Source organism: Phalacrocorax aristotelis, chromosome 1 (assembly GCF_949628215.1).
Source record: "Phalacrocorax aristotelis chromosome 1, bGulAri2.1, whole genome shotgun sequence".
In the NCBI taxonomy this organism is placed as follows: domain Eukaryota; kingdom Metazoa; phylum Chordata; class Aves; order Suliformes; family Phalacrocoracidae; genus Phalacrocorax; species Phalacrocorax aristotelis.
In genome coordinates, this window is record NC_134276.1 from 166,554,538 (window position 1) to 166,569,518 (window position 14,981).

A 14,981-nucleotide genomic window follows, 5' to 3' on the forward strand; every position below is an offset into this window, starting at 1 on the left:
TCACAGCAGCTGCATCAAAATACAGGCGAGGCTGCTATTCCCGATATTCTTTATTCTGAAGAAAAAGAGGCTCTGTATCTTTTGGGGGGTCTGGGGAAGCTGAACATATGTCACATTAGATTTAGGATGGTGATGCTTTCTTCCATCTTCCTGCGTCTGCAGTCAAGCCTGCTTTATGGTTCTTGCGTTACAAATGGCCTACTTCCATTATCTACCTGTAGGAAGTATTTCAGAAGGGGGACCGAAGCTCCATCCCTCTGGCATCGCAGACCGTGCAGCATTAAGACTCCTCGCTGCAGGAGCAGTGCACCTGAGGAGACAGGGCATGCACATCTGCCCTTATGTAGGTGACCAGCTGATCAGAGACAGGCACTGGCAACGAGCCTAGAATATGCTTGCTGTTCATCCAGATGATTCTCCTGAAGTGTATTAAAACAACGAGCCAAAGTTACAGTCGCAAACAATGGAGTTCATAGGAGCTATGACCTGTTCCAGGCTAGTGAGCACTTGCCCAAAGACAGGGTCCTGTCACTATGATTGCTTCTACATGACATAAAATCTAATCCTGCTACTATGGTATGAACATGCCTTGGAGCTTTAGACCGTATGTCAGCATGCACATGACATCCAATGCCAGCCTTCAGCTGTGGCTCCTATAACTTTGGCTCAAGTCCATACGCTTCCCATAGAGGCACCAGATGGACAACAATATTTGTCATCTCATCGTGTCCTCATGGAGTTGATACGGTGGCTAGAACTTGAAAAGCCCAAGGAAAGGGAATACTGACTCCTGTGTCTCACCTTCTTCTCAGATTCTGGTCACAGGCATAGGCAGAGATGCCCACTTGGCCAGCACAGAGGTGTGAAATGCCTGACCATGAAAGCTGTGGGACTTCACGTCAACATCCTAGAATTTAGAGCCAAAGCACTTACAGTGCCTGAGCGAATAGTTTTCATACTGTATCTCTGAAAGCTCACGTTGCACATCCTGGCAGCCACCTCCTCCATTAAAAAGAAAGGAAAAGCAAGCAAATAGTATCAGCTCACCTTGACAACTCAAAACTGTTGAAGTCTGGAGACTGCTTGGAAATAATAATTATATGGTGGACTTCCGTTACTGTATCACTGGGAGTCTTGCAGAGGGAATAGAGCTGTGTGTTTTTCATGATAGCGCTGTCATAATAACAAAGGGTGTTATTCCACTGGCCAACTGTTTGTTGCAATGGGGTTAACAAGTGCATAATTGTTTCCCAAAATCGTGTTTCTACACTGGATTACAGTCTTCCGGATCACCTTTGAACAAATCCAGGGGCTTGTATGGTTTGCAAGCTGCTAAGGGACATCCCCTGCTCCTGACCAGCTGAGACAGTTTGGCTTAATAAATTACAAATGTCCATCCGTTTCTGATTAATTTCCTAATTTGCCAACTATAATTTAATAGTATCTTGATGAGCTATTTCACTCAGATACAGTCTTCTGACAGTTCATGGCCTCGATTAAATACTAAAGATCATGTCCGCTTCAGACAAACTGAGGGGAATGTGCAGTAGATAAGGAAGATGATTAAATTACAGACTACTGGTCTAGATGAAAGAGGACTCCCAGATGGTTAGTGCAATGTGGCCGTGCCAACAAGAAGCTTCACCTTTATGGCAAATGGAGGATAGTGCAAATTAGACCAAAAAGCTAAAATAAATGAACTTAGTAGCCATGTTTGTGTAGTGTGTTGGAGGAGAAGAGGAATTTTGCTGCTAAGGAGGCGAGGAAGGAGATAATTACAATAATCAAAATGTGAGAGAAAGTTCCTGTGTGTAGCTGTCAGGATAGAAAGAAAGGACAGAAGTTGGATGATTGCTGGGTTGCCAGATGATTAAAGTGATGTTGTCGTATTTGTGAATATTTTGTCTGGTTATGAGCATATGTGGGGTATATTGCTTGTTATTCTGATAGATGTATGTACTGCAGCTTCCGTACAGTCACTGTCATGCTTTCTGTGCATTGAAATTGAATTTTATGAAAAGGCTCATTTGAGACCTATTACAGAGAAGCACACATACACACAGGTATGTACTTGCTCTGCTTTTAGCAGGGATACCATTGCTTTCCCCACTCAGTTCAGAGACATGCAGATCAGATTAGCGTCTTCAGATTTTGTTAGATTCTTCAGGATGTTTTACCATTTAAGCTTTCATGTTTTAAAAGTGCCCAGCCTTCCGGGTGAAAGAAGCTTTCTCCGGGATAAATTGACACTTGATTGTCGTCTTGAGTCTCTTGTCATTTGATACAGAGAGATGCAACAGTCCTCTCTATTAAACAGATGGGTGGGACTCTCCTTGAAACTTTAATTAGAGGTTTCAGCCTTCATGGCACGGACACTAATTGCAGAATGTAGCTTTGAATTTTATGCTGGCAAATAGGGAGTCTCATTTGATTCTGGAAAGAACGAGATCTGACAAGGGGACTTCAGTACACATTTTTCTCTTTTAAGCTTTTGTTTGTTTTGCTCTCTAGTGTTAGCGTTACCTATTTTTCAGACTTTTTTTTTTCAGATACGGACTGTGTTTTCAAGCTTATATCTATACACTTTTATTTTTCTTGAAGAATACAAAACAACCGCTGCTACTTTTGTTCAGATGCTCTAATGATTATTCTAGGTCCCAATTCTAGACCTTTCAATGTGTTTACACTCTCATTCTGTGTGCTGATCTTTCTGTATATTTAGCTGTAACTGAACGTACTTCTGCCTCTGAAGAAAATGTTTGATTAATCTCTGATTGTTTTTAGATACTCCCATGAGTGAGTGTTCTCTGAACATTATCTGCTTTATTTATCTACAGTAGATTTGTATAGAATAGTCTAATCCATCATTGCCTTCTACCTTAAAAGAATTCAAATCAGCTATAAACTATTATGCCATATTTTGTTTTGTGGTTGGTTGGTTTGGGGGTTGTTTTAGTAAATTTAATCTGCAAAGTAATCAACAGTATTTTCTGCAGAGAATCTCTGCCAAATGTTGGCCCGATCCATTCAGCAGGAAATATCTTTGCTGTGTGGATCATGTTGAAGGCATACAGAAGTAGGCTAGCGTAAAAGAAAAAATAGCCTTATAGGAAGACATGAACTGTAGGTAGGACAACCTGGCACTGAGGGAATGCAGAACAAGCCTCTGTGCTAATTCATGTGTAAAGCAGCTTCCAATAGCAGCTGCAGTCGAGGAAGTGCAGACGGTCAGACGTGACAAGATACAACCTTAGACTGACAGATTGACTGGCAGGCCTAGAGGGTTGCAGGGATACCTCGTGTCGCATACACAACTCCAAGAAGGCAAGAGAGTGAAATATTTGTGAAAAAAACAACTAATTGCAGCAAGGAAACAGTAATACGAGAAGTACTGCGCTGTTGGTTTATACAGCTGGGAAGGGCAGGAAGAGGGGAGGGGAGGCAGTGATGAATGGGGCATATCAGGGAGATGTCTTAACCATGCACATTTTGGGAAACCCCTGATTGCGTGACTTGTCTTTTTAAGCCTGGCGAACTTATTTCGTTCTCTTCCCATTGTGCTAGGATAAAGGAGAATTTTTACCATCCTCGCAACGAGCTGTAGAGCTCTTTTTAGTTTTGTAACTACAAGGCAGCTATTTCAAAAGCCCAGAGCATAGTCAGCTCAAGAAAAGGTCACATATTTGGTTAAGTACCTTTTGTTTAACTTACGTATTTTGTCAGAAGGAGAGAAAGAACACTGTTCTTGCAATGCAACACAACTCTAACAACATCTTCATTTTGATTTCAGAAGTCTACAGAACAAATGAAGAAAGTCCCAACCATTGTCCTGTCTGTCTCCTACAAGGGAGTCAAATTTATTGATGCAACAAATAAGGTATGTGCAATTGTTCAATATTAGCTTTTATTTCTCACAAATGGGAATACCTATGAAGCTGGCTCTGTAAGAACACCAGGCCAGAGAGGGGACAGAGTTGCACTTTGTGTTTTCCTCTCTTTTTTCTGTTCTTTCCAAAATGGATGAAATCACATTGTCATTGTCCAGAAACTCAGTCTGGAGGACAAGTGAAGCAGCTTTAATGGCTCATTTGGAGAACATTGTGTCCAACCTTATCACAAAAGACATTTGGCAGGGAGCCTCCATGGAATCCTTTACCATATTCTTCCCTATAGAGTTCCTTAAATATGCAGGAAAAAAAATATACATTAATATAATTTTGTAAAAAAAAAAAAAAAAAAAGTCTCAATGAGGAATAACGATACAAGGTTTTATCCAGGGCCAGTCATTGTAAGAATAAGAAACATAAGCCTCGAATGTCCTTTTCGAAAGTCAGAGCCTCTCTGAGAGCTGTTTTCCTGGTACAAACCATTTGACTCCCTGAACTACAGCAGCTTCTTAACAGTTGTTATTCCATATTTTTTTCATCTTCCTGTGTGGCAATGCCCCTGTGCTTTGTTTCTTACATTTTAAAATACATCCAATATCTAAAAAAAACCAAACAAAAGCAGAAATTGAGAGATCAGAGAACTCAGTGATGGATAGAGCAATGGGTTCTTGCTTAGCCAAAGTAAAATGTACAAGCTCTGTAAGCAGGAGTAAAGTAATGCATTAATTTCTCTTCTTCGGATGTCTAAAATGGCATGAAAATGCAATCCATACTGATGCTTGCATATGAATAGAAAAGAAATTCTCTTTTCCGTTATGTGACTGAAACTCACTAAGCAATATAAAAAATAAATCTGACAACCCAGCTGCCTGACCAGGTTAATAACGTATATAGTTGTTTTGTGTTGCTGAACATTCAGACCACATCTAACCCAGTATCTGTCAAACTTGCCAAATCAGTCAGTTTTTAAAGGTGTTTAACTAGAACTGGGTTTTAAATGAAGGAATGAAAGCAGATATGTGAACTTCTGCTGGAGTTTGGAAGCCATGTCTAGGGTTACAAGATGGCATGAGAGAAAAACAGAGGTGAAATTACTGTTACGTCAAGCCTGGCATATTTGCCAGAGCAGAGTGGCGAGGGATTCCTGTCAGCTCCTTTTTCTTCTATTGAGTCAAAACTGAGCTTCTGCAACCCTCATTTCCTTTGTGTTCTCTGATGTGCAGGGCATAAATCAGGACATTGTAATGCTGTTAACTCTAACTTGGATAAGGCTGTTTTCAGCTCTTAAATCTCTTCTGTAGTGTAAAGGATGTAACTGCAATGTCCTTAGGTTTACAAAAAAAAAACCAGGAGAACAAAGGGAGCTTCCAGTGTCTCTTTGCACAGTGCATATAATCTTATGTAAGATGGAAACTTGAAAGAAGTTTGGCAAATTGCATTAGGTGGCTCTAGACCAGTCCCACTGAAATCTTACGCGTAGTAGTGCAATAGACGTATTTGATGGAGGTATATAATGCCACAGTCCTGTGTTTTTTCTCAAGCGGTAGATTGCTTTCTCTCCGGTTCAAAATCTGCACTGCCTTTCCCTTCTGTAAAAACCAGGTAATAGCCTGCAACTCTCCCAGGAGCGTTGTTATCATCCTTGTCCACAGTGTGCTGTACCCAATTCCTTCAAGACCCAAAACAGATTAGCACTAAGGTGAGATCCTATTCAGACTCGTACCGCTTCCATATGAGCTTATAGTTGACAACGCTGGGCACCACTTAGCCATAAATGCATACTTTTTAATGACAAAAATAACTAGCAGTTTTGTGCTTGAAAACTCAGCTCTCATGGCTGTTCATCCTTTTCCTTTATGCCACCAAGCTACGAATTTGTATTCCGAGTTGTAGCAGGCAAAGCTTCAGGTGACAAAGGGGCCCTGACCTCGTTCCACGACAGCTATTTCAGTGGCGCCTGGAAGCTTGGCATGACACCACTTTGACTTGACACCATTTCTTTGCAAGTGAGGCCAGAAAGAAATTGCTGCTTAGGAAAAGCTGACTTGCAGAATTTTCTCGTGGGTCGCAGCTAACCCTAACTTCTGGGCGATTTCTGCCAAGAGGTGACTCATCCATCACGAGGCAGGCAAACAAAAGGAAGGCTGCTTAGCAAAAAACTGATCTCTCAAAGGTATTTCCTTAGCAGAACCAGAACGGGCTTTCAGCTTCCCTGCTTTTTTGGAAGTGCTAGAGGTTTCTCTTGACAAACCGGGTGACGAATTTTAGAACGATGACTGTACAGTGTCGGTCAATGCCTGAGGCGTGTGCCCTGAAGAGTGAGCTGGTTTAGCCTTGTAACTTCCACAGAATAAGACTATGAGTCCACTGGTGTAGTGACCCTAGGAAACAGTAAGCGCATGCACTGAAAACGTTTAATTTTGAAAGGGGATCACAGAGGATATCCTAGAGAAGCTAGGGAAAAAGCTAAATTTCACTACTGATTTTCATCCAGAAGGTTTATTTTAGGTATAGCTCATTTTATTTGAAACAGTCTTGATATGGATATGTTTCCAAACTTCACTTGGTTTAAAGTTTAAACATCAAAATAATCTCCATGAGTTTTGACTAAAGTGCAAAGCCCTGTGTCAGCCCCAGGTCACCTCAGAAAAGTTTCAGCTTAGCAGAGCTCTCTTCACACACACTGCATAACTTCAAGTGATTACTTTGTGGCTCATGATTTGGCATAAATATTTCACATGATTTGAAGACCTTCCAAGCTTTAATTCTTTCTGCCTTCTAAACTACGATGTTGCCAGTACAACATCAGTGACAGCATATTACAGCTGTATCTGTGGATATCTAAATCTCTTGTTGTGGTATAATTGTAATTCTTATCAAAATCTTTATTGAGGGTAAAAGTTATCAATTTGAGAACAAAGCAAATAAAATGCTTAAAGTAACATAAAAAGCCAATGATTGTTAAGCAGAGATTATACGTGTCGTTATAAATTGGCATATATTGAAACAGTACTGGTTTTGTCATTTATATGAATAATGCATTAAACAGAAATAATCAAGTATGTTGCAACAATTTAAGATTAAGAGGATTACTTCCTTTCTTCAGTAGCAGTTTCCTTATCTTGGTTTTTCCATAATTTGAAATTTGGAATGCTTTTTATTAAGATTTTTTCCTAAGCCATGATTTCTTCAATTAGATTTATTAATATGTCTTTTCAAAAACTTGACACCCACATGCAAGGGGGAAAGTTGCCACTTAGCAAATGAGAGAAGATATGGCAAAGCATCTTAAGTGACTTAGCTGCATATTTTTCCTGTTCTTCAAAAAAAAAAAAAGAGGGGGAGGAAAGGAGGTGGGAAGGAAAAGAGAGGGGTGAGGGAAAACCAGAGGTGCTCACAGATTGTTCTAGCTTGGACAGGCACACTGAGTCAGGAGCAAACAGTGGCTCTGCAAGGGACCGGGACACTACAGATGTCGCGTGTCCGGTGGTGCAATAGCGATGTCATGCTGCAGCAGGCTTGTTCACTTTGGGCTTTTGTGGAAAAGCCAGAGCTACAGCCAGCAGGGCCACAATTCAGAAAAAGCATATAAACTATTTGCGAAGTAAATTCATATTCAATGGATCATTCTTCTGTTTAAACAAATCATTTGAAATGTGTGTGTTGCCGAAGCAAGGCCTAATCATAAGCCACTCTGCAGTATATTCTTCTCTGACTTCATGGTTCCTTTGGCCTGAACACAATAATTACATATCAGCGATTTATGTAATGAATATTCATAATTTTCTCTAAAGCTTTAAGACAGCTTTTTTTTATTTCATCAGACAGACATGCCCCACCTCTATCTCAATAGTGTGCTATAGCTTACATTGGCTGTTGCAAATAGTGTTGCTCGGTGCATGAATGGTTTAATTTTTCTACATCTCTCTTACAGGATGCTGTTGTCAGTAAGTGGAGAAAAGTTGCCAGATCCTCCTGTAGTTATCTTTTTACTAAGCAGAAGCCTTTCAAGAGCTCTGGGTTTCAATTTTAAGTGATGTTTGGTCTCTTTTTCTCTTGAAAAAAAATACGGCTGAAATTTGTTGAACAACACATGCAAAAAACTGGATATTGAGCCTGTTGGGTTTCACTAGATCCTGTCTGTCAGTAGACTGAAACAGTGTCATGTAGTGATTGCTCATTATACAGAAAACCAGCAGCATCATAAGATGCTTATATTGTGCTTTGAAACTGTATTTACAGCTGTAGGCCAGGAAAGATGTCTCTTCGACACAGGATACTGAATAAACTGTACAAAACTCAAGCAGACTCATAGGGAAGGCTCTAGAATGTAATTGTTTCCTACCGGATTATTGGCAATTTTAAATATCATTGCAGAGAGTCAAAATTCCAATGACCTGTGTGAGATCATACATGGGGTGTATTAAATCTCTTCTTATTAAGAAACTTCTGAAATACTTCATCACAGCAGATGAGCATAAATGCATAAAAACACAGCTTTTATGTCTCTTTTACATTTAATTCCTAAATTGATTGAAAATATTTTTTTTCAAACAGAATATTATTGCTGAACATGAAATCCGTAACATTTCCTGTGCTGCACAAGACCCTGAAGACCTTTCTACATTTGCGTACATCACTAAAGACTTGAAGACTAATCATCACTACTGCCATGTATTCACTGCGTTTGATGTGGTCAGTTTATAGAAGACACTTCATTTAATAGTTCTTTGTAATAGTAATATTTCTTTAATTCTGTTAACCATTTTCAGGGCATATAGTGATTAATGGAAGGTATCATTCATCTACCGCATGAAAAGATTAATCTACTATGGGATAGTAAGAACTTTTCTGGAGAGGAGCAAAGGTTTTCTTTGATTTTGTCTCATTTCCCATCTGAAATAGCTCACCTCTGTAATCTCAGCTGCTGACTGTAAACTTAGCGAGTAGCTTATCGTACAAGCCTTGACACATAATTCTTCTAAGCTAAGCTATAGCCTTCACAGAAGTTTGTAACAAGCAGATTTGGCCACCCATTCCAAAATCCCAGCACACACCAAATACACAAATCAGAACTGGATCGATGCGCATTACAGACGGTGCTCAATCCTGCCAAGAGGTAGATTCAGGAACTAGTTTAAACTAAGTCTGCAGGGTGTCCTGCATTTTTGACTATGTTGTACTGCCTGTGTAGTCAGGGAAGGACTGGTTTGGTGATGTCCAGCCTTTTGGCTTTTACCCTCATGGGTCCATCCCATGTGGCCAACAAGGGGTGAGAGGGCTGGACACTTTCCTGTGGGGGCCCTTTGAGCTTGGACACATCCCACACGCGTGATGCAGATGTGGGCTGATCAGATGTTACCACCGTAAGTGATTTCTTCAGATTTATTAGCCCTGCTGTTCCAGGAGTTGTAGTGTTTCAGCGTAAAGCTGGATCAGTCCCAGTAACCCAGGCATCTCTCTAAATATTGTTTAGACTTTTGACATGACATTGAATGAACTGGAAAACTGAAGCTTCCTCCGTAAATGTGTAGAGAATGTATGAAAAGTTTTGAATTCACTTTAGCCAGAGAACTGAAACTCTTACAGATCTGACAAAGAAGAGACCGCGTGGGTAGCTAATTATGTATCTCAAGAGGTCCTAGCATTATTTGGCTACCACAGTGAATCTGAAAGTTTTGAAGCATCTGCGATAAGAGATCTATGCAGAGCATTGTCCTTTCTATGTTCCTGTGTAAGAGATTACTCCTGTAACTGTCAACAGATTATTAGTATTAGATGGCCCCTCTGTTCTTCTCTGTTTTCTGACATGTCAGTGGGAGTTTTAGCTTAACAAATAATGCAGATACAGAATTTGGGGAGATTTTATTTTAGCAGCACCTTTTCCTTTTCAAAAAGATGCATTTATTTTGAAAATAGCAAAATAATGCTTTAATTCTTACTTTCTTGTTCCAACCTTCTTGCCTAAAAATATCTCAAAGATGATATTTCAGCAAAAGTCCTCACAGCTCCTGTTATTTTGGTGGAAAATTACTAAGTTCTTCCTATATTTATGCTTCTCGGATAGTGATGCACAGTCTACTAGTGTTTCAAGAAATCATGAATACATATCAGTTAATCAGTCATATTGTTTTCAGATGAATTTGGTGAAATAAGTAGCGGCTCTAATTTTTAGGACTAAGGGATTATTGTCCAAAAAGTTCAGGAATGCTTGCCATTTGAGTTAAGCACAAAAGAAATTTAAAATGCTGTTAAAACCTTAAATCATTCAAGAAAATTATTTTAATATAATATAATGTGTATGAATGCTTGAAACGCTTACATAAATATAAATAAGTTAAAAAAATAGATAGGTCTGAACAGAGACATCATTTGTGACTGGGGAAACAGTCAACGTTGCAGAGCAATAGCATGTAGGGTAGTTCCAAGAAAAAGATGTACAGGAAGGTAGGTTAGAAGGAATTTTTAGCATTTTGGTTCAGTGCTTTTGTTGTTTAACTCCTCTGCTGACATTTTAGTGTCACAGGGAGTAGAAAAAACTTCAAAATTGTGTTAAAAATAGATAGACCATGGTCAACAAGATGTTCCATTATATAGATTTTAGTGATAAGTGAATCAACTGAAATCAGACTGGTTGAGTGAGTTTATTATTTCTCGCAACCATTTAAATACTTCTTAATGGTTTCAAAGTACTGCAGGTTCATTTATAGGTTTAATAATCAAGCACAAACACAGACCCAGGTGTAGCAGATGAAATTCATTTTCTCCTTGCTTGGCAAGGGAAGAATAGTGATTCAGGAATAATTACAACATTTTGCTCACTTCCTGTACTTTAGGAGCAGCATTTAATACCCCAAGCACTTTAAATGGCTATTTTAAGCAATACAGAAACTTCAATGTCTAACTGTCTTAACTTAGTTTCCTCTGCAACATAATCCTCAGTAGGGTGTTACCTACTCAAATATTCTGTTTTTTGTGTTGTTTTATTTCTCAGGATCTAGCATTTCTGATGCAAGTACAAGCTCCGTGGAAATAGCTAGATATTCAGAACACAAGCAAACAGTAAATTAAATTTTCTATTTCAAGTCTAACACTTACCTTAGCTGGTCTTCCAGTTTGCTAACAGAAACAGTCCTGTCCAATAGTCAATGCATAGAAGTTCAATCATATTGAGAAAAATAAGGTTTAAAATTGTAGAAATCTACAATAAGGCGTAAAAAAAAGATGCAGCTTAAATCATATATATTATGGTAATACAATATATGCAATGGTATGAAGAAAATTTTACTCTCTTAGGTCCTTCAGTTCCTCAGGAAACGTGGGCAAGAACAATTTTGTTTTTGCAGATAGGAAAGCATTTTAGTGTAGTGACACGTCAACTACCAGCATTTCTGGTACTTAACCATATGGGAGGGACTGTGTGTGTAACTTCTGTACTCAGAGTTAAAATTCTATAATCATAATTGCAAAACCATCAGGCTTGATTAAAGGACACTGAAGAGGACAAGGTTTGGGGGAAGAAGAGGATTTATGGCTCAATATTTGAAATCTACTTCACTCTCATTCACCTGTAAGGCAGCTCTGAAACTACCAGTAAGGGATGCCCTCTGGAGAAACAAACCACCATAACAGTTCCTGTGTCAAATTCTGCTAAATACGTGGGAGACATCCAAAGTAATTTCCATCAGATATTCCTTCATTGCCCAATGCACCTATGAATAGAAGACAACCAGCATAAACTGGAAAAATGTCTGCTCTTGTTCATGCCAAGGATTAGACTGGTGCTCTACATAACACAAAGACTTTTTTTCTTTTCTGTGTTCTTTTGTCCTTCATTGCAGACTTAAGCTGGGTATGAACTGGAAACTGATAGTATACACGCTTGGCAGAGAAGCCAAAGCGTGCATTCAGGTCTCAAAGTTCTGTTCATTACCTTCCTCCAGGGGATTACGGGACTTTATAAAATTTTCCGCCATTCATGTGATCATCCAGATAGAGTGTGGCATCCCCCAGAACAGAAAACTTCTCTCCTTTGCAGTAGCCAAAGACAGCATGCCCAGACAGCCTGCCTCCCTGGGGAATGTTAGGTGGAATGTGTCAAACCATTTCAGTTGATCCTGGCAAACTTCTTGAGCTGGAGAACACTCAGGTACAAGGAGCTTTCAGCTCATAAGTAAATGGAGCTCTCCTCTCTCATCTACATCAACAGCTTTTGCAATAGCCTGAAAGGCCTACTTTGGATGCCTGTTTCCATCCTCCCATTGCATACAAGGTACCTTTCTGTGCCACACTGGAAGAGAGGGATGGATTCGGAAGTTTGCCTTCCACAATTGCTTTAAATCCAGAATGAGAAAGGATCAAGAATTTAAGTTGCAGAAGTGCCTCATGCAGCTCAGGAGTCTGCAAATGTTACAAGCAAACGTCAGCCATGTTGGTCTCATCACACCGTCTTTAGCAAGCTGAGCTTTCTTCCCCATAAATGCACAAAGGCTGACGTGTTGGAAGGCATGGACAAGTCCATATCCTTTCTAGATCCCCAAAAGTAGCAGTTTAACAGTTTTGAGGTCTGGAGGGGTAAAGCATATGTACGCTTAACAGTGTAAATGTATACGTATGTCAGCTTGAATCTGAAAGAGCTCCTGTTACTAGTCAATAACCTTCTCTTCCTTGTCAGGCTCTTATAGTAGAAATCCTCCACATTTGGCCTTGACGATTTTGCTATAGCTGAGAAGCAGGGAACTGATTTCATCTCAGGGGATGGACATTTTAAACTGCATTGGGATTTTTCAGCTTTTTCAAGTTAAGGTTCCATATGCTCTGTTCTGTACGATTTTTTGCCAACTGCGGTTTTAAGTTTGGTACCTTGAACACAAGGTGTCCTAATTGATGTTCCTACACATCCAATGTGAGGGTAGCTCACACTAATCATCTGAGAGGCTCCAAAGGAAGCTTCTTCAGTCAATCCAGTCTTCAAAAAAGACCAGGTTTGACATTGATCTTAAAGAAGAAAGTCATCACCTAAAAGCAAAACCCCATAAAATCCTCGTTTTTTGAAAAGTGCTTTCGCAAAAAGGCAAAATTTTACATTTTCAAAAAATTCCTTTGCAAGTGACATTTTAGGTTTTTATAGCTCAAAAGACAGAAATCTTATTCTCTTTTTTAAAAATATTCCTGCCGCCTCAACATAGCTTTATAGAAGCATGAAAACACAATGAAGAAGCAGCGCCTGCCACAATTTATACAGTTAAAGTCATTTAAAATGTAACAGAACAATTAACCATTGTAGTAGGTTGGCTCAATTAAAGCGGCTGAAGAATCCTGACTCAGACGTGCACTGGGGCATTGAGTTGTAACATTACGTGGCAAACAAGGCAATTGACCTCAATTTCTCATCTCCCAGAAATTATTGCTTAAAGCTGTTAGCTTACTCATTTTCCTTCTCTGCTGTGCCAAGCAAAGAACAGGCTTGTAGCAGCCTCAGAACCACCATGGTCCTAAAAGTTTTGCCTCCTTTCCAAGGACCCTGATGGGGTGCTGTAAGGGTCGGATGGCCTTTACAGTGACCGGGGGTCTACAGCTTTTGTGCCAAGTGTCTTTCTGGGAGCCAGACCGGTTTCTTTCCTTTTGTGCCACATGTAAAAGAAATCAGATGGTCTCCTCACTGCATCAGAAGAATTTCCACGATGGCCTTTGTTGTTTGGTTTTCTGCTCCCATGCCCAAGGGAATCCTGCATTTACCTCTCCAGTATAACCCATGCAAGAATCAATACAAACTCTAATCCTCATATTCTTCTCCCAGGACTACAGGCAAGACATTCCTCAAACCAAACTTGTTTTTTTTCAAAATACAATTTTGCAGATGCTGTTATTAAATTTTACAAGGTAGGCTTTTAAAGCTCTCCTTACCTCCATTTGCAAACTTCTCTTCTTCAAGGCTCTACCACAGCACACAACATATGACATTTATGTACAAGTTATGGTTCAGTTTACATTTTGAATATTGAACAGAACAGTGATTGTTCTGTTTTACTTGCTATATTTCAAATATTTATTAACCATAGAAACAGTTACATGGTTCCAATGGCTTTCAGGCTCTAGGCAGGCCTATTTTTTTTTCATTTTACAGACTACAAAAGAAAACAAATCATAGTGGTTCCTGACAAGATGCAGGACCCAGTTAGATTTATTGCTCAGCGTGGCAAACTCTCTGCTTGTCTCCACGCTTATCTCAGCGCTTTTCAGGCCCATCTCTCAGTGACCTTTTTGTATGCCACACTGGATGGCACATATTCTCAGTCCCACTAACATTACAGTCTACATTTTCTCTAAGCCATTACTACACCCTGTCTTCTTGATGTATTCCTTAGCAATAATATTATCCACTGTAGACAATCCTGTGATGATATAGTACACTATCTTACTGTCATGACAGCAGATTAAGATGTCTTTAGAATAATATTCTTGTGCTACTAATAGGCACACTCATTTTCAAATAGTATTATTCTATACGTTTTTAACAATTACGCTGTTTGTCTTAATTCCAGAGCCAGCATTCTGCTAAAAGGCAGGGCACTGTATAATAGTCCCTTTAGCCTTTCATTTATTACTCCACTGGCAACTGCATCCTCAGTGTTTCTCGGTCCTGCCCAGTTTCCTCAAGTTAACGGGGAGACAGTTTGGAGACTACTGCTGTCAAACCAGGCAGACATTTTTATTTGGGCAGCTATGAAACTTGGGCTAGCTTGCTGTTGTGACGGCAGTCGTAACAGCTGAGAGCATATCCCAGTGGAGGAGTATAATTGCTTTCTGTCTGACCTAACACAGACCAGAGTTAGCCCCTTTATAAGAATCTCTTATAATGAGCTAAATATGCTGAATTTAGCCTACAGTGTTATCACCCATGTATACTGAGATAAAAGGATGGAATTTCTTCCTGACTACAGTGAAATTACAGTGTAGGGCATGAAATAAAATGCTTATCCTTTTAGCTGTGGTTTAACGATTGAAGGGCAGATAGCGTACTGCCAAGGGTCTTGCATTGCTTTCTGGCTTATTGCAAACTCAACAGTTAGTTAGACTTGACTAGCTAAAAAA

The 14,981-nt window shown here is 39.6% G+C and overlaps 1 protein-coding gene across 9 annotated transcripts in view; it reads left to right on the forward strand.

Moving 5' to 3' along the window:
• ANKS1B (ankyrin repeat and sterile alpha motif domain containing 1B) overlaps positions 1-14,981 on the forward strand; it is a 450,718-nt gene that overhangs the window by 431,170 nt on the left and 4,567 nt on the right. For all 9 annotated transcript variants that reach the window (XM_075080262.1, XM_075080270.1, XM_075080279.1 and 6 more), the window contains 2 exons: positions 3,791-3,877; positions 8,445-8,582. In XM_075080262.1, the coding sequence (XP_074936363.1) occupies positions 3,791-3,877; positions 8,445-8,582 (225 nt within the window). The remainder of the gene's footprint in view (positions 1-3,790; positions 3,878-8,444; positions 8,583-14,981) is intronic.